Source organism: Eubalaena glacialis, chromosome X (assembly GCF_028564815.1).
Source record: "Eubalaena glacialis isolate mEubGla1 chromosome X, mEubGla1.1.hap2.+ XY, whole genome shotgun sequence".
In the NCBI taxonomy this organism is placed as follows: Eukaryota; Metazoa; Chordata; class Mammalia; order Artiodactyla; family Balaenidae; genus Eubalaena; species Eubalaena glacialis.
The window spans coordinates 70,218,880-70,238,507 of NC_083736.1; the positions used below are offsets into that span (position 1 = coordinate 70,218,880).

The window sequence follows — 19,628 nt, forward strand, 5'->3', positions numbered from 1 at the left end:
AAATTGTCATAGTCGTCTACATGTCATCAGATGTTGTTACACCTGTAAAAGGACCAGAAACTAGGATTAAGGATCCCTTGTATGTCTGGCTTGAGTCTTTCCAAATAGAATGAATAAGGAAGAAAATCTTGATTAAAAGAGGTGAGGAGGGGTCAGACTTGTGAGAATGAATTTGACCTTTGAGGGAAAGAAAGAGAGGTAAGAGGAGGAAATCTAACCATGGAGGAAGAGAAGCAGTTGGGTTTCAGGGGTCCTGGAAACCTGCCTCCATCTTTTTTCTTTTTCATCTCAAATTTCCCTACTATCTTCTCTCTTTTGCTTTCTTTCTTTCTTTCTTTTTTTTTTTAAGTTTTTGGCTGCGTTGGGTCTTCGTTGCTGCACACGGGCTTTCTCTAGTTGCGGCCAGTGGGGGCTACTCTTTGTTGCAGTGTATGGGCTCGTCATTGCAGTGTCTTCTCTTTTGTGGAGCACAGGCTCTAGGCGCACGGGCTTCAGCAGTTGCAGCAAGCAGGCTCAGTAGTTCTGGTGCGCGAGCTCTAGAGCGCAGGCTCAGTAGTTGTGGTGCACAGGCTTGGTTGCTCCGTGGCATGTGGGATCTTCCCAGGCCAGGGATTCAACCCGTGTCCCCTGCATTGGCAGGCGAATTCTTAACCACTGCGCCACCAGGGAAGTCCCTATCTTCTCTTTCTGTTTCCATAAAGTTTCTCTACCTCAATTCTAAGAAGACTATGGAAGACCTTTGGAATTAGACGAAGGCCCAAATTGGTTCTAAGGGATACACAAATAACTAAGAAATAAGAGAAAAGATGTTCAGAGTTACTAATAACTTGAGAATTGGTCATTAAAATGAGATACCTTAGAAGACTTCGTAAAACAGGCAGAGGGATAAGAATGGTAAGAATATTTTTAAAGTAGTGCATTTTTGTTCATTTAGAAATTGTCACATACCATGTAACTCTTTGGGTATGATTTGGGATGTAAATGACTCTGACTTGAGATTTTTTTAAAAGTACTAAAATGATACTATACTGATAAGAGTAATTTGGCATTTCAGTACTTAAAAAATGTATCTTGTGAACTAATCAATCATCCTTTAAAATTTCAATTCCTATCACAGAAACCTCTCCCTTCCCCTCCCACCCAACCTCAAGAAAGTGATCAAACCCTTCTCTGTATCCATGATATAAAACATATTTTCCCACTAGGATTGCATTTGTTTACATGTTTGTTTCCACCACAAGACTGCAACTTGAGAGTAAAGACTTTTTTTCTTTATTCAGTGAAAATTTACTGAGTGTGTACTATGCATGCATTTTAGAAAAGGAGCATACAGAGATGAGTAAGACAATGTCTCTGTTCCCAAGAAATTTACAGTTTATGGGAGGGACAGGGCAATTACAAGATAGGATAACAGAGATGCACCGAAGAAGAGAGGAAGGGTATAAAACCCAAACTGGGAGGTCAGGAAAGCTTCCGGGAAGCTATAATGTTCGAGCTGTGTTTGGAGGGAGAGAAAATATTGCATTTATTTTATTTGAAGATCATAAAAAGAACTTCAGACCCAAAGTTCTCTAGGTACAACTGCTAGCCACAGAGCCACAGCCAGGTATTATAAACTGGAAGGTTCAGACCAAATGCATCATTTCTGAGTCTGGGTACTTGGTGGAGCCAACACATCTTAGTTTGTTTGTTTTTTTTCAGCTGGAAGTCATTATTTATAAAGCACTCATAGGAATATACTCATCACTGATTCTGAAGGCAGGGTTTATCTGCATGTTCTTAAATTGTCACCCAAAGAGCCTGAAGACCATACTTCAACATTCCCACCATGAGTCATACTCTATTCAGCTGTAATCTTTTCAGGACAATGATCAAATACAAAGTGGTGTCAGTAAGGATATGCTAATATGGGGTTGGTGCCAAGGCAATAGTATTTGTCTTAATTTTGAGTTGTGGTAAAATATACATAAAATATACTTTCTTTACCATTTTTAAACGTATAGTTCAGTACTGTTAAGTTCATTCACACTGTTGTGCAACCAACCTCCAGAATTCTTTTCATCTTGCAAAACTGAAACTCTAATTATAAGCAACAACTCCTCATTCCCCCTTCCCTAAGTCCCTGCAATCTAGATATCAGGAAGCAATCAAGACAGACTAACTATGGTTTCCATTTCTCCAGGGAGTAATTTGTATCCTGAAGTGAAACCTAATCCATAGGAAATTTGCAGCTAAATAGGAAACCTGTAGGAATTTCCTTGGAATAACCTTCAGTAAATTGCTTCACCTCTCTAGGGCAGGTTTTCTTTAGCAGTCAAAACGAAGGGAGTGACTAAATGGTATCTAAGGTCCCTTTGGTTTTGACTTTCTATAATATTAGCATACTATTACAGTTGTTCATCTCATCCTTGCTCAAAATTGGGCAGAACCCACTTAAATCAAGATCTGATATTAACATAATTGTTTCAAGTGTATTCTTTCTAAAAAAATATTTCAATGCATATTACTAAACAATTTTCAGCTATAATGGCTTCCACAAGCATTTCGTAGCTTCTTCAGAAATCTGACTACAAAACACCCTGCATTTCAATTGATCTAATTCAACACCAAACCTGAATATCATAAATGATATCCATTCAAAATTGAAATACATCTTTAATATTTTACATCATAGAACAGTAGTGCTGAAAGGAACACTGAGGTGGTTTAATCCAATGCACTCACATTAGAATAAAGAAACAGGTCCAGAGAGGTTCACTGATTTGCCTATGGTCACATAGCTAGACAGAAACAAAGTAAGGACTAAAAGCTGTTTAAAAGCCAGATTTCTTTACTTCCTGTCCAGTGTTTCTACTCCATATTTGCAACTGTACTGCTGCCCAGTCTTATATAACTTGATAATCTGTCTGGGTAACTGTTTCAAATTAATTAGTGCCAAAAGGGAATTACCTAGTCACAGCATTCACTGACTAGGGCAAAATGTAATGAACCACTGAAAACAGTCATTCATTTACTTATCTTGGTTGTTTTGACTAATCTAATGGGTGACAGCATTAATGAAGGATAATGTATGGAATCCTGGAAGAATGTATCTCAGTCCAGAAATACCTAAGTAAATTGGCCTATCAAATTCACTGTCATTAGGACAATAAGAAATTCAACTATAATTTCAAAATGGTATGTCCTAATATTACAATTCTAGTTTAGTGTTTTAAATTCACCTCTCCTTAGTTGTTAACCAGAAACTCAGAATTTAGATTGTAAAAGTTTATTGATATGATCAAAAAGCAAACAGCCAGACATTTGGTTATCTTTGCCACTACAATGTGTCATTTTAAATAGTATTTTTAAATGCATAACAAATAATATTTAAACCATTACTAGAAAAGTTAATTAAGAGTCTACTTAAGGCACTTCAGATGAAAGCTAATTTCAACATTTCCACAAAAGTAACACTATTCTAAGTGTAGTAAATCTGCTTTCTACAGATTTTAGCCAGAATGCAACTTCTCTCCTTAAAGAAGAAGAAGAATGTGCTCTTAAGAGACAAAACAAATACAGAAAAACTGTCATTCTTTCAATGTTCATTGCAAATTATCTGGAGCTATACATTTTACATGGCAGTAATATTCCCCTGGTTAGTATGTACAAATCAGGGTATATTCACACAAGTCTCATAAGAATCACAGCATAAACTTACTTGGCCTGAGAGAAGTACAAGAACAGCAGATAAGGAATCCAGAATCATACAATTTACAGTGGAGCAACAAAAACAGGCTCCACTAGAGAGTAAATATCCCCTCACCCACCAAATCTACTAACAAAAACAAAAACAAAACCCCCACATACAACATTTCTTCTTAGGCAATTATATCCATCTCTTTCTTCAAACCTCTATTATATAAGACTTCCAGACCACGTGGGAGAGTTATTAGATGGTAAATAGTAGCAGGCAGTCACAGTATTATTTTAATGTAATAATACTTCTAAGATTTCTTAAAATTTTTTTTTCATTATCAGAATTCTCATATTTCCATTAATAGTGGCATTTCTGGATACTCTTTATAGCTATGGGGGAGGTTATAGCTAGATCTAATGATAACCATCAACTTCCATTCTTCACAGAAATTTGGTTAGCACATACGGTTATTTTCACTGACAGAAAAAAAGACAAAACTCAAAACTTCTTCAAATGATTACTTTGTTCTCCACTTAAAGTGAGAAAATGAAGGCTAAAATAATAGCAAAAAACAGAACAGCTTTCAAGAAACATTTACTTTCTATTCACAGGCAACAGCTTAATATTTCATGATTTTATTTTCCCAATCTAGGGGAGTCCTTTTCCTAAACACAAGGGTTAATGAAATATGTTGCAACTGTAATACAGATATCAACTTAACCAGATGAACCTAGCTTTTTCTCTTAGGTACAAATGAAATAAGTGATGAGCTCTAATTTGCAGAAACGTTTTAGACCATTTTAAATTTACACTGATTTTAGCACTAAGCTACATTTTTATTAGAAAGGGGCCCACCTTAAATAAAGGAAAACTAGGGAGACAGAATGAGCCTGAAATCTTTCCAAATACAGGTAGTTAATACCACACTCATGCAGAAATCATAATCCTGCATTTAGAGATACTTCTTAATGTCTACAGCTACCAAGAAGCATAGTTTGCACTGCATTTCAGGAGGAAAGATGGAGGAGGACTTGCTAGTCTTTTTTTCTAAAGTCTAGACATGTACTCTGAAGAATGGTGTTCCATTTTCAGAAGACACATAGCACATATGATTTCTCTGCCCAAAAGGAAAGATGTGCAAAGTATACACATCCATGCAAAGATGGAAAAGTTAAGAATGGACTCTTGATGTTGTTATCAGAACTGCCCCCCACACATTTGGATAAGATAATAAAAAATCAGATGGTCAAAAGTTAACTAAAGCAGTTTTGAACCTTGTTGTAACTAAAATGAAGTAGTAGTTTAAAAATTTTTTTTAAATATTTAATTCCACTAAATTAAATATTCCACAAAGTTTACTGGGAAGGGAAGGTTAAGAGGAGAATCATTTCCAAATACTTCATGATTTTGATGGAAAATTGCTTCTTAAGGCACTATACATCTTCTTTGGTTAAATGATTATTTTAATCACTTGAAAAAAAGAGGTAATACAAAATACACAAATTGCATTCTTCTTTTCACACACACGTTTTTCATTTTTCAATTTCCATTACTCCAGTGTCTACATATCTCTGGAATCCTTTTCAACTCATCAGAAAGCTGAAACAAAAATATATACCAATCTATTAGTCTGTGAAAGAAAAGTAGTCTTTACTTCTAATAAATATCTTGATTTTTTCAGATCAAAGAACGTTTGGGTACATGTATAATAAACTTTGAGTATCAATCACAAAAAGTGAGAAACACTGAGATATTGAGGTAGTCTTAGGAGAAAAGGAAATAGAAATAACTTCGAGTTAAAATATCTCCTGGAGACACCAATTAATAACCGAATCAACCACGGTGATCAAATAAGTAACAGAAGTCCCAGCTTCTGGGGAGCAGAAGATTACCCTTGCATCCCAGCTAGTATTCTATAGGGGATAAATTATTTTAAAATATACATACACAGAAGAATAAAAGTATAAAGCTGGAGGATTATAAGTCAAGGATCAAAGTTCTAGTAGGTTTTGGTCTTAAAATTAAATAAGTTTGCAGAAAATGCAAAAGAAGATTAAGTTGTTCACTAATCAAAATGCATTTAGGGATGTTACAATATAATGAACTGATCAGGGAGTGTTTCAAAATTACCTACTAAAAACTTGTGTTAAAAATACGAAGAATGAATGTGTCTCAAAAATATCACTTGAGGGCTTCCCTGGTGGCGCAGTGGTTGAGAATCTGCCTGCCAATGCAGGGGATGCGGGTTTGAGCCCTGGTCTGGGAAGATCCCACATGCCGCGGAGCAACTGGGCCCGTGAGCCACAACTACTGAGCCTGCGCGTCTGGAGTCTGTGCTCCGCAACAAGAGAGGCCGCGACAGTGAGAGGCCCGCGCACCGGCCCGCGCACCGCGATGAAGAGTGGCCCCCCACTTGCCACAACTAGAGAAAGCCCTCCCACAGAAACGAAGACCCAACACAGCCAAAAATAAATAAATAAATTAATTTAAAAAAAAAAAGAGCTAGGAAGGGGAGGTGGTGGTGGAAATTTAAAAAAATATATATATATATCACTTGATATACTTTACCTTTAGTGTTCATAGTCGGTTATACAACAGGACAATGTTGTATTAAAAGAATAGGAATTATAGTAAATGGCACTCAGATTATAAAACTAACTCACAACATTCCCCATTGTGTACTGGTACATTTATTTTGGCTAGTAACAGAATAAAACCAAGAACTTATAACCAGGAGAATAATGTCTTCCCTGAGCCTTAGAGATCTCTATGAACATTTCAAGCCAATTAGACCTTCTTAAACACTCTTTCTTATTATACACTCTACAAACTGGATTCTAATCAAATGTTCTGTTTATGCCAGCTAAAGAGCCCGAAAAGTAGAGTGAGAAGTTTTAAAAAACATTAGAAAAATAATTCTGTCCTCAAAAACACGTAAAGTATGCAGATAAGGAACTGTATGAGTAGATAGGGTATAAAATGTTCTAATCATTATGTGTTTGATAGATTTCTAGGTTAAATTAGGTGAAGTCAGAATAACCCTGAATGATGTTCCTGAGAAATTACAGGCTATTGTTCATTGTATCATAATTATTTTAATTTCTATAAGCAACATACCTAAATTAAAGCCTACCTCTTTGCTTTAGAAGCTAGAGTAATTTGGCGATACAGTCAAAAAAATTATAAAGCAACATCAACTCTAATGATTGTAAGTATAGATAATCACTATATAAATGAAAAATAATCATACCTATATGGATATCCATGATATTTAGATCTGAAAATAGAGAGCATCCAACTGAAGAATAATACAACGAGTCCAATACCAGCCACACACATTACTGCAGAAAAATAAAAGGAGAGTAAAATGAGCATGTTAAGCATAATAAAGAGCAAGAGCATAACTTGTAGGCTATACTTCCAAGAGTAAAAAGCAAGGGCTTTAATTTACTGGTAAATCTAAACTGTACAACAAATTTCATCCCCATTCTTATACCTTCAGCAGTCTGCCTTCTCCTTTAATTTGCTCCATTACAATATAATAGAATAGTTCCATTTACATACTTGTGTAATTTAATTGTATGAAATAATGAATTTCATTAAAGCCATCACAGTCAAGAATTCAGTGTTAAATACACTGTTTTATGACTGACAAGAAAATAACTCACTCACTTATTAAACTTCTTTTAAATCCTTAGTATGGCCTTATTTATTATTGATAAATATTCACTTAAAGACATCCGGCAATATCATTGTGAAAGCCTTACTTGAAAGTATTTTATTCATTCACCGGTAACTACACTGCTTGTATGAGGAACTCCTTCAACATGGATTCCTCATTTGAATTATGAGGGGAAAAAACCCGCCCAGATTCCTAGCCCTAAATTCATAGTTCTCTCCATTAATCCCACATGCTCTGGTTTAGCATAGTAGTTACCAACCTTAACTCTAGATGCTGACCCTACAATGCTCAAGTATGATTCCCATAACATGAGGCTCTTTGAGTCCCTGGACTAAGACTGGCTAAGAAGCATAGAGGGAGGGGTGTGGGAAAGCATGTGTGCTACAGCAATGGAAGCTCCAGGGAAACTGGAGCTCCATATTTATTGGCCGATACCAAAAACAACTTTTAGTTTTGTTATACTTAGAGAATAACTCTTTTTCCTTTAAAAATTTTCACACAATATGATTAGGGGCCAAAATGTAAATGTTAAACATATTTTTTCTGAGTATTAACACATGCTCTTTGGAGAAGTCTTTTTTTTCCCTAATCAAATGCACACATACATGTATATATACAGTTTCACTCTGAATATATATTTGTATTCTACTTTTTTCACGTATCTAAGAGTGCTTCAGGTAGTTCTTGGTACATAATAGGCGCTAAAGAAATATTTATTATTACTATTTGTGACTATTTCATGAAGTTAGAATCTTAGAAGTAGATCCAATTGTGACTATTTTAATATATGTCACCAAAATGTTTTACAATTTAAATTCATGCCAGCAGTGTAGTACCCAGATGGCCTTTCCCCAATAATGAATACTGAAATAGGCAATTTTTCAAAAGTCAGGAAAGAAAGGATGTACATTGACTGGATAAAAAATTGTTACATTAGTTCTATTTTTCTAATATGTAAAAATTCATTTCAATTCAGCAAAATACGTATCTCCCAAATTTAAAATCCAATGTCATCATCTTTTTTCTAGAAGAAAAAGTAAATAGATTTATTAACCCAGGTTAATTTTGATGACATTTAACTCTTTAACCATAAAAAGAAAACTCTTAGACTGATTCCATGTTAAGTAAAGTAAATTACATTGTTTGCATTTCTTTGTAACAAATATCAGTGTGTGAATATTCTAATATATAAAAAGTCTATGCAAACCAGTAGGAAAAGGAATAAGACTCTAATACATAAATGGTAAAAGACAAAAAGACATTTTACAGAAGGGAAAACACAAACAGCTAATAAACATCTAAGAAAATATTCAACTATACTAATAACCAAAGAAGTACAAAATAATATATTTCCCCCTTATCTGATTAGCAAATATACACATACACATTTTTAATGAGGTTATCTAATGTTGATAAAGTTACAGTGAAACAAGCATTCTGAAATACAACTGGTAGGAATCTAAATTATTAAAACATTTGGGGAAAGAATTTGGCATCGTCAGCTTAAAACATCAAGATAATTGAAAATACTCATACACAGGACCACACAGTCATTCTACTTTAAGGAATTACTATGAAAGAGGATAAAGTTTAATATGCACCATAATAGTCACTAAATAAGTATTATAATGAAAGTTAGGAAAAAAGTAAACACTTAACAAAATCAGAATGGTTAAGTAAATTACAGTATAGACTATAAATTAAAAATTATGTATGGGAAAGTATTAGTGAAATATTTTAACTCTGGTTAAAAAGGGGTGGTATAAGATTCAAAGTATTATACATACAGTTGAAAAGATGTTTTTACAAATGGAAGGAACTTATATTACGTTAAAATTATTAGCTTTTCAATGGTGGAATAATGGGTAACTCTCCTCCGAAATGTTTCATTCTCCTATTTTCCCCCACATTTTCTACAATGAGCACATATTACTTTTATAATAGTAAATAAGTAAAACAATATAACTAAGAGGGGAAGTGATTAAAAGGACATTCTTTTTTCTGTATTAAAGGCAGAATTGCTACATTTTGGCATATGATATGACTTACTCTTTCGCTTTCCAATATCCATGTCAGATGTAGCAGCTTCACATAAAAGCACCATCCCTAAGGTAACCCCACCATCTTAGAAAGATTGTTTAAGGAGAAATTCACACAGACAAAAATGACATACAACTTTAATATTCCTAGAATAATATAGAATGAATAAATATATAAACCTTCTATTCTCAATTACAAAAAATTATAACTACGTAATCTGGTGTCTATATAGTATGACAATTATTTACTATGAAGATATAATAAAAAAAATTAAGGTTAGAAAATTACTTTATTTGCACAAATAAAAACTGATATTTTAAACAAATGTCTGATATTTGTTTTTAAACACTGTCTGATATCAGTATTTAAAACTGATATTTAAACTCATAGATGAAATATGAGTTTTCCTCTAAAATTGTACTTTGAAATAAACTTCTGGAGCATTCTTCCAACTATTGTGCCAATCTCATACACATTTTAAAAAATTAAATAGCCATTTTGAATATTTCAACCACCCTCCAAAAAAGAACACACTTGAAATGTACACCATTTAAAGAATAGCGACTAATTTTTATTTGAAAAATAACTTATCAAAATTTTCCAGAATTTCAACAATTAACCTTTAAAGCACAAATTACTACTAAACTACCTAAATTGTCCTATTCTAATAAAAAGAGAAAATCCTGCGAGCCATAACCTCACTTTTATTCAGCTTAATATAGAAGCTATATAAATACAAAATAGACTTACTCGTGCAAAAGGTAACACATGGCATGGCAGAACAGTAAAATAAGAAAAACCACATTTTGAAACAAATAGAATGTGTTCTAGTAGAAAAGAGAGATTCACCCTGCAGTGTGGTGAATACAAACAGCAGTTTAAAATGCTCATATTAATTATGCATATACATATGCACATTGTATGCTACCTCATGTGGGTATAATTAAACAGAAAGGGACATAAACTCATTCATGTTTTTTGTTGCTTAGCCAAGTTGTCTTCTCCAGCGATTATTTTTTTTCTTACGGGGGTTCTTTGTATGCATGTAAGCATAAAGACTGATCATTTCTATAGGTTTTGGCTATAGGTACTCTGATTAATGGTTGAGACTTTTGTTTTTGGAATGGTTTGTTTCTGTATCATGGTCTATGAGCTTTCCATCTTACAGTATACCACCAAGGTCCAGCTATCAAGAGCTATGATGCACTTCCATATGTACTGTTTCATTTCATTTATAGACTCTTTAAACTTTTACTATTATACTTTTACTGCCTATTATAGGGAGGCACTATTAGTTGGAGTCACAAAGTTAGAGGAAATACAGACCATTCCTTGGACAAGTTTACACACTAGTGGGGGGATACAAACAATAAATAATAAATAATTACATAATCATGATGACATGTTACCCTGAGAGAACTAAATAGAAAATAGAGGAGGTGGTATTCCATAACATACAGGAACTAGGCTATTAAACGAGCTACTAGGGGGACTTCCCTGCTGGTGCAGTGGTTAAGAATCTGCCTGCCAATGCAGGGGACACGGGTTTGATCCCTGGTCCGGGAAGATCCCACATGCCGCGGAGCAACGAAGCCTGTGCTCCACAACTACTGAGCCTGCGCTCCAGAGCTCATGCACCACTACTACTGAAGCCCGTGCGCCCTAGAGCCTGCGAGCCACAACTACTGAGCCCACGTGCCACAACTACTGAGCCCGTGTGCCGCAACTACTGAGCCCATGTGCTGCAACTACTGAAGCCCGCACACTTAGAGCCCGTGCTCCGCAACAAGAGAAGCCACAACGAGAAGCCCCTGCACCGCAATGAAGAGTAGCCTCCGCTCGCCGCAACTAGAGAAAGCCTGCATGCAGCAACGAAGACCCAACGCAGCCAAAAATAAATTGAAAAAAATTAAATTAAAAAAATTAAATAAAAGAAATAAACGAGCTAGTAGGTTTGGGGTTCAAGATGGCAGAGTAGGAGGATGTGAGCTCACCTCCCCCAACAAACATATCAAAAATACATCTAAATGTGGAATAATTCTCATGGAAACATAACTGGACACTGGCAGAAGAAATCCTATACAACCAAAACTGAAAGGAAGATCTCCATTTAACCGGGTAGGTCAGGAAAAAAAAGGCATCGGGTCAGGACCTACCCCTCCTGGAGGGATCTGTAAGGAAGAGAAGGTCCACATGGGCGGATCCTCACCCTGGGGAGCGAGCAGGTCATGTCACAATCTGGGCATCCCAGTCTTTGCCTGCTAGGAAATCTGCTGGGACAGACAAAAGGGCTAGAGAAGCTTAGACTCTACTTGCAAGGAGCACACGAGTGATGGCTTGCTAACCATCAGGGCGGAGTGAGCCCTGCACTGATGTCTGTCACCACACCATAGCCCCAACCTGAAGGGGTGGACACCCTGGCTGTGCTCACTCCACCCTACAGCCTGGCGCGAGATCTGGGCAAAGACTTGGTCTAGCTACGCAGAGACAGACCAGGTTGCCTAGGGTGGTACCACAAGAACATGCAGCAGCTAAGCGCTGAAATCTCAGGAAGACAGGCCCTGGGAGAGGACTCATCTAGCTATGCAAAGACTGCCTGGAGGGCCTGGGGTGTCGTCCAGGTGTACACAGTCGTTCCTATTGCAGTGACACCTAGGCTCTGCCAACTCCACACCCTAGCTTAGCCCTAGATCTGGGGCAGACAGGTCCTGGGAGAAGACTGCCACAGAGGCAGCCCAGATCTCTCATGGCAGTGCAGCCACCTCAATTCCTGCAGCCACAATGCTCCAACCCCCACAGCCTTGCACTAGATCTGGGACAAACACAACAAAGGGACGCAACCTTGTACTGCTTCTGAGCGGAACTGTGGATAGCTAGACAGGCAGCACATAAGTCCTCTGTGACTGCATAGGCCTCACTTGCTTCAGCAATCACCTCCGTTGGGGCAGGGCATGGATTCAAGGGCAATGGAGCCTGATTGAACCCGACCCTCAGGGCTTCTATTCCACGAACTGGGGAGCAGACCCTGCCCCTAACAGAGTAGGGACAGCCATGGAGCAGAGAGGAAGCCTACCTCATATCCTGCACAGTCTCTAGATACTCCAACACCAACCACAACCCCCATCAAGGGGATAATGACCAGCACACCCTGAGGAAAGATGTGGCTGGCATCCACACCAAAACCACCCTCGCAGCAAAAACGTTGGACACACACAGTCTATACCGGGATGCTCCCACTTAAAAACACCCCTTTAAGACCACAGTAGATAACTGTTTCTCTTGAAATCATAGAGACAGAGAATGTTAAGTAAAATGAAAAGGCAGAGGAACTACTCCCAATTAAAGAACAAGAGAAATCCCCAGAGAAAACAAATAATGAAACAGAGCTCACCAGTCTACTAGACCCCAAGTTCAAAAAGGTGGTAATAAAAATAACTGAATTAAGAAAGATTATCGATAGAAATGCAGATCATTATAACAAGGAACTAGATAAAGAAAGGATTCTAAAGGCAGCAAGAGAAAAACAGTCAGTTACAAGGGAACCCCCATAAGGCTATCAGCTGATTTCTCTGCAGAAACTTTTCAGGCCAGAAGGGAGTGGCATGATATATTCAAAGTCCTGTAAGGGAAAAACCTGAAATCAGGAGAGCCAGCAAGATTATCATTTAGAATAGAAGGAGAGAGAAAGAACAGACAAGCAAAAACTAAAAGAATTCAGCAATACTAAACCTACCCTAAAAGAAATATTGAAGTGTCTTCTCTAAATAGAAAAGAAGCAAGGATCTATAGGAAAGGGAAAACCACAATAGTAAAGGCAAATATATAAAAGGGTTTAAGATCAGTTAAATAAACCAGTACATAGATTTAAAAAACAATTTAAAAAATTTTAAAAGTGACTGTAACTACAATAAACAGTAAAAGGTTAAGCATGAAGATGTAAAACAGGACATCAAAATCACAAAATGTGGGGGAGGGGAGTATATGCATATAAATGAATATATATATATATATAGCGTAGGCCGAAAGGTTCGTTTTTCCATAAGATGGCTCTAGTAGCACTTAGTTGTCTTTAACTTCATTTGAAACAATTTTGTTAGACTGTATGTGACAGCTGTCATATCAGCGTGCATTTAAAAAAAACATCAAAATGGGTGAATTTGTGTGTAACCACTTTTAATATTGAAGATGGGGGGAAATAGCAACATTTTCAGCACATTATGCTTTATTATTTCAAGAAAGGTAAAAACGCAACCGAAATGCAAAAAACGGTTTGTGCACTGTATGGAGAAGGTGCTGTGACTGATCGAACATGTCAAAAGTGGTTTGCAGGGCTTCCCTGGTGGTGCAGTGGTTAAGAATCCGCCTGCCAATGCAGGGGACACAGGTTCGAGCCCTGATCCGGGAAGATCCCACATGTCATGGAGCAACTAAGCCTGTGTACCACAACTACTGAGCCTGCACTCTACAGCCCACAAGCCACAACTACTGAGCCTGTGCGCCCTAGAGCCCGTGCTCTGCAACAAGAGAAGCCACCTCAATGAGAAGCACGCGCAGCGCAATGAAGAGCGGCCCCCACTCGCTGCAACTACAGAAAGCCCGCGTGCAGCAACGAACACCCAATGCAGCCAAAAGTAAAATAAATAAATTTATAAAAACAAAAAAAGTGGTTTGCAAAGTTTCGTGCTGGAGATTTATCGCTGGACGATGTGCCACGGTCGGGTAGACCAGTTGAAGTTGATAGCAATCAAATCGAGACATTAATTGAGAACAATCAACGTTATACCACGTGGGAGATAGCCGACATACTCAAAACATCCAAAACAAGTGCTGAAAATCATTTGCACCAGCTTGGTTATATGAATCGCTTTGATGTTCGGGTTCCACATAAGTTAAGCAAAAAAAAAACCTTCTTGACTGTATTTCCACATGTGATCCTCTACTGAAAAGTAACGAAAACGTTCCGTCTTTAAAACATATTGTTACAGGCAATGAAAAGTGGATACTGTACAACAATGTGGAACAGAAGAGATTGTGGGTCAAGCGAAATGATCCACCACCAACCACACCAAAGACCAGTCTTCATCCAAAGAAGGTGATGTTGTGTATATGGTGGGATTGGAAGGGAGTCCTCTATTATGAGCTCCTTCCGGAAAACCAAACAATTAATTCCAACAAGTACTGCTCCCAATTAGACCAACTGAAAGCGGAACTTGATGAAAAGCGTCCCGAATTAGTCAACAGAAAACGCATAATCTTCCATCAGGATAACGCTAAACCACATGTTTCTTTGATGACCAGGCAAAAACTGTTACAGCTTGGCTGGGAAGTTCTGATTCATCCGCCGTATTCACCAGACATTGCACCTTCGGATTTCCATTTATTTCGGTCTTTACAAAATTCTCTTAATGGAAAAAATTTCAATTCCCTGGAAGACTGTAAAAGGCACCTTGAACAGTTCTTTGCTCAAAAAGATAAAAAGTTTTGGGAGGATGGAATTATGAAGTTGCCTGAAAAATGGCAGAAAGTAGTGGAACAAAAGGGTGAAGACGTTGTTCAATAAAGTTCTTGGTGAAAATGAAAAATGTGTCCTTTATTTTTACTTAAAAACCGAAGGCACTTTTTGGCCAACCCAATATATATGAATCTATGTACGAAACAGAAACAGACTCATAGACATAGAAAACAAACTTATGATTATGAAAGGGGAGAGGGAGGGAGGGACAAATTAGGGTTATGGGATTAACAAACACAAACTACTATACATAAAATAGATAAGCAACAAGGATTTACTGTATAGCACAGGGAATTATATTCAATATCTTGTAATAACCTATAATGGAATATAATCTGAAAAAAAACTGAATCAGTATGTTGTACACCTGAAACTAACACAGATATTGTAAATCAACTATACTTCAATAAAAAAATAAAAGAGCCAGTAGAAGAAAGTACATTATATATGATGAAGGCAAAGATATTTGTATAAAATGAACCATAAGTATAGAATTGTGGAAAAATGTTTGTTGCTTTGATTATTATTGTCCAAGCTATACTTAAACAATTTCTTTGCCGACTGAATTAGCAGTTTAAAAAAATAATACATAACGATGGTTAGGACTTGCCAGGGAAAGCAGGGCACATATATATTTCTGGCAGCAAACCTCCCTACCCACCCGCCTTTTTTTTTTGGCCGCACTGCGTGCTATGTGGGATCTTAGTTCCCTGACCAGGGATTGAACCCGCACCCCCTGCAGTGGAAGCACAGAATCTTAATCACTGGACCGCCAGGGAAGTCCCTCCTACCCTTAAATTTAAGCAAAAGCCTTTTGGAAAACAATTTGGACAAAACACGAAGAGCAACGGACAGGTTTACACACTTTGTTTCATACTTCTGGAAATTCAGAGATATGCCAATTACTATTTTTTTTTTTTGGCTGTGCCACGTGTCTTGCAGGATCTTATTTCCCTGACCAGGGATCGAACCTGGGCCCCCAGCAGTGAAAGCCTGGAATCCTAACCACTGGACCACCAGGGAATGCTGTCAATTATTTTTATACCCAAGAAAACATTCTTTCCAATATTCACCAATAGGAGAATAATTGAATTATGATATATCCATTATAAAGACATTGATAATGATGACTATTTTTCCTTTTCCTTGCCAATATTTTCTTATTGCTCTGTAATTCTCATGCACTTTTATAACTTTGAAGGCCATATACAATTTATTAAATGCTTATAATACATTAAAAAACCAAACTGTGTGTGAAGTATGTCTATAACTATAAAAAATGGAACTCCTCTTAGTCATCTAGATGATGGGATGACAAGGTAGGGCAAATGACATTACCATCAAGTCACTGGGCAGATTCTCTAACAGCCTGGGCTACAACTGATTCCAATATGTCAATGTTAGGACCCCTTGGCTGAGAAGCACAACTCTAGGAACATTACATTTATTCACCTTGTTGATTTGCTCCGCAGAGTCACTGTTTATGCATTCAGGTGGGTAAACTATGATCAGTAATACTAAGAAATGTAGACTGCTACCTATCTGATATCACTGTTACCTATTCTTGCAGCTTACAGAGACATCAATTTTCAGATGTGAGAAAGTAAAAATCTGCCCTGCCATTCGAGAGGATGGGCCAACACACATATAAAGTAGCTGCACAGTTTACAGGAAATAATATTTCTCCCTAGGACATGCTGCAGCTGTAAAATGTCAAAATAAACCCTGTCTTTGAGTAACTACAGTTTTCATACTCAACGAGGAACCTTGTTCTCTAAAATCGTAGACTGATTCAAATTATATCAGTAAGAAGGAAACATTCCATTCTTGACTGGAGGATCTAAGTTACTCAATTTACAAGTACAATTTCTAAGTAGCCTCAATTTACAACCAAAGTACAGAGCTTTAAAAAAGGAGTTTCTGGGTTTCCCTGGTGGTGCAGTGGTTAAGAATCCACCTGCCAATGCAGGGGACACGGGTTCGAGCCCTGGTCTGGGAAGATCCCACATGCTGCGGAGCAACTAAGCCCGCAAGCCACAACTACTGAGCCCATGTGCCACAACTACTGAAGCCCACACGCCTAGAGCCTGTGCCCTGCAACAAGAGAAGCCACTGCAACGAGAAGCCCACACACTGCAACAAAGAGTAGCCCAGCTTGCCACAACTAGAGAAAGCCCGCATGCAGCAACGAAGACCCAATGCAGACAAAAATAAATAAATTAATTTAATTTTTTTTTTTAAAAAAAGGAGTTTCTGAAGACAAATTCCCAAATTTATCTGAACGGTGTAGTTTCCAGCAAACAGAACCCTGGGTCCACTTCACAGTCCAGACCTGATTCTGATCCCTTTACACTTAGCCTGGCTTTGCTTTGAGCTCATCAAAACATTGCTTCATTTACATTTCATCTAAGCTCCACCTTTCCTTAAATCCTATAACAACTCTATCTTTCCTTAGGTAAGATATCCCATGGTCCCTCTGATTTGTAGTCTCCTTTGTAGCAATGATCCAATAAACTTGGCTTTATCAGACTTGCAGGTTTGTCCCTGGTGGTCTTTAGCTGATCAGGCTAAGACAGATGACACAGTAATATGATTCCAAAGATATTATGACTTGCACTAATAAGAGAGCAGCCTCAACCAAATGCTGTAGAATGTGAGAAAACAGACAAATTAAAATGTGGCACCAAGAACTTATTGTAAAGAGGATACTAAACAGAAGAACAATGTGTGTTTCAGCTACAAACTGGGCTTGACTGCTTCCATGGATGTAATTCTGGGGGAAAAAAGGACAAAATTTAATCTTTAAATATACATTAAATTTTGGTGATTTAATCCTAAAATTGACTACTTTCAAACACTATGAAATTAATAATTCACCTGATGTATATAAGCATTGGATCTGTGGATTAATAATTCACCTGATGTATGTAAGCATTGGATCTGTGAATTAATAATTCACCTGATGTATATAAGTATTCATCAGTAAAAAGTTTGATTAAAATGAAAGCTATTTCTGTGTTATTTATTATTTATTTGTACTTATTCACTGTACTTATACTATGTTTTCAACAACAGAATATATGAGAAAACTAGTTTTTCAGTGTAGAAGACCATGAGGTACAATAAAATAAACTCCATGAAAACAGGGACTACGTTTTTCTTATCACTATACCTAGTAATGCCTAGTACAGTGCCTAGAAAGGATAGATGCTCAAGTACTTGATCGTCTATTATTCTATTTAGTTGAAGGCTAACTTTCATTCTTAGCCAGCTTACTCAAAAGAACTACCAAATGGGATAAGGAACTTCCCACTTTTAAGAGTACTGCACAGCTTTTTAGCAATTGAAGCTCATTAATACAAAGAGATTGAAAAGTCAAAACTAAATCTAGTTCCTTCATACGCTGGCACTGATCTCACAGGATAATAATAATTAAGGTTAACTTTGGTATAAGATGAAAAGAAATCCTGGACTTTCCCTTACCACATGTCCTGTGTGGGGATTCTTATGAGCATATGGTGGTCCTCTTATATGGTTCCACATTTGACCAGATGTCATAGCAAGCACAAAACACTAGGAAACAAAAGGTAATGAAATACTCATATAACATGGTGTAGCTGTTCCCACCTTGATTAGACTCATAGGTGTATGAAAAGTGCACCCTCTCAAGTAATATATGAAATAAATTTTTCAGATAAATGATAAAAGATAAAAGGCTTATATTTCATCACAAGGATCACAAGAATCAATAATATTTACTTTGAAAGGAAAACACTGTTTTAAAATTATAAATAAACTGATACAAGTTTAAAATTGAATATTGAAAAGCGTTTTAGAAGAATATTTTCAAAAGAACTGGGGATTTTCGTAGGGGTGACAGTCTTTCAGGTTGAATAAAAACTGGGTACAATGAGTTCCTTCAAGCTCTGGCCATCCTAATGAGATAATGGAGGAAACAAACTGATTTTAAGGTATAAAATAAAAATATATAAAATCTTTTCCCACAGGTAAGAAATAAACAAAATGCCACCTAACAATGTACTATTAGGAGTTTTATTCAAGCAATTTTTCTTCTAAAATTCACTTACCAGAGCCGCAAAAGCCCATCCAGTTTTATTAAAGAGAAATTCCATATTGCTTCTTCGAAGATACACAAGTCCACCAATAACAGCCAAAAGCAATCCCAACATAAGGGGACCAGCATAATTTGGGGGTCTAATTACTCTAATCTAATGGAAAGGAGAGAAAAACACTTTAAAGTATGAAATTTATCCATTAATTATACAGTTCAAAATACTTTGAAATGAAAGCAATCAAAATTAGTGTGGTTATTTTCAAGAAAAATTACACTTTTTCTTTTCATCCTAATGAAAACAGTCTACAATGTACCCTAAAATGGGATGGATACAATATTCTCTTTAACCACAACATAACATCTTTTATTTATCTATTTATTTATTTTTGCTTTTTGAAAGACATTTTTTTTCACAACATAACATCTTTTAGATTAAGAAGAATTTGCCAAGTACAACTAGATAGTCCATGGACTTAACAAGGACAAAAGAGTGGTTTCCATGCTGAATTGACTACATAATAGAGGATGTTTTATAATGTCAATCTTTCATCAGGATGATTCTGTTAAATGCTACTTATGAAGGGACTGGCAAACTATCACTACCTCAGTGATATGGGGACAAAACCAATTAGGACCTCCC

The 19,628-nt window shown here is 36.8% G+C and overlaps 1 protein-coding gene across 2 annotated transcripts in view; it reads right to left on the minus strand.

The window, feature by feature from the left end:
* Positions 1–3,269: 3,269 nt before the first annotated feature.
* Positions 3,270–19,628, minus strand: part of MAGT1 (magnesium transporter 1) — a 49,969-nt gene continuing 33,610 nt past the window's right edge. The window contains exons 5-10 of one of the 2 annotated variants that reach the window (XM_061179489.1): positions 19,002–19,142; positions 18,397–18,486; positions 17,623–17,686; positions 9,411–9,485; positions 6,930–7,020; positions 3,270–5,278 (exon numbers count right to left, since the gene is read on the minus strand). In XM_061179489.1, the coding sequence (XP_061035472.1) occupies positions 5,263–5,278; positions 6,930–7,020; positions 9,411–9,485; positions 17,623–17,686; positions 18,397–18,486; positions 19,002–19,142 (477 nt within the window). In that variant the 3' untranslated portion in view covers positions 3,270–5,262. The remainder of the gene's footprint in view (positions 5,279–6,929; positions 7,021–9,410; positions 9,486–17,622; positions 17,687–18,396; positions 18,487–19,001; positions 19,143–19,628) is intronic. The other variant, XM_061179488.1, reaches the window with a different exon arrangement.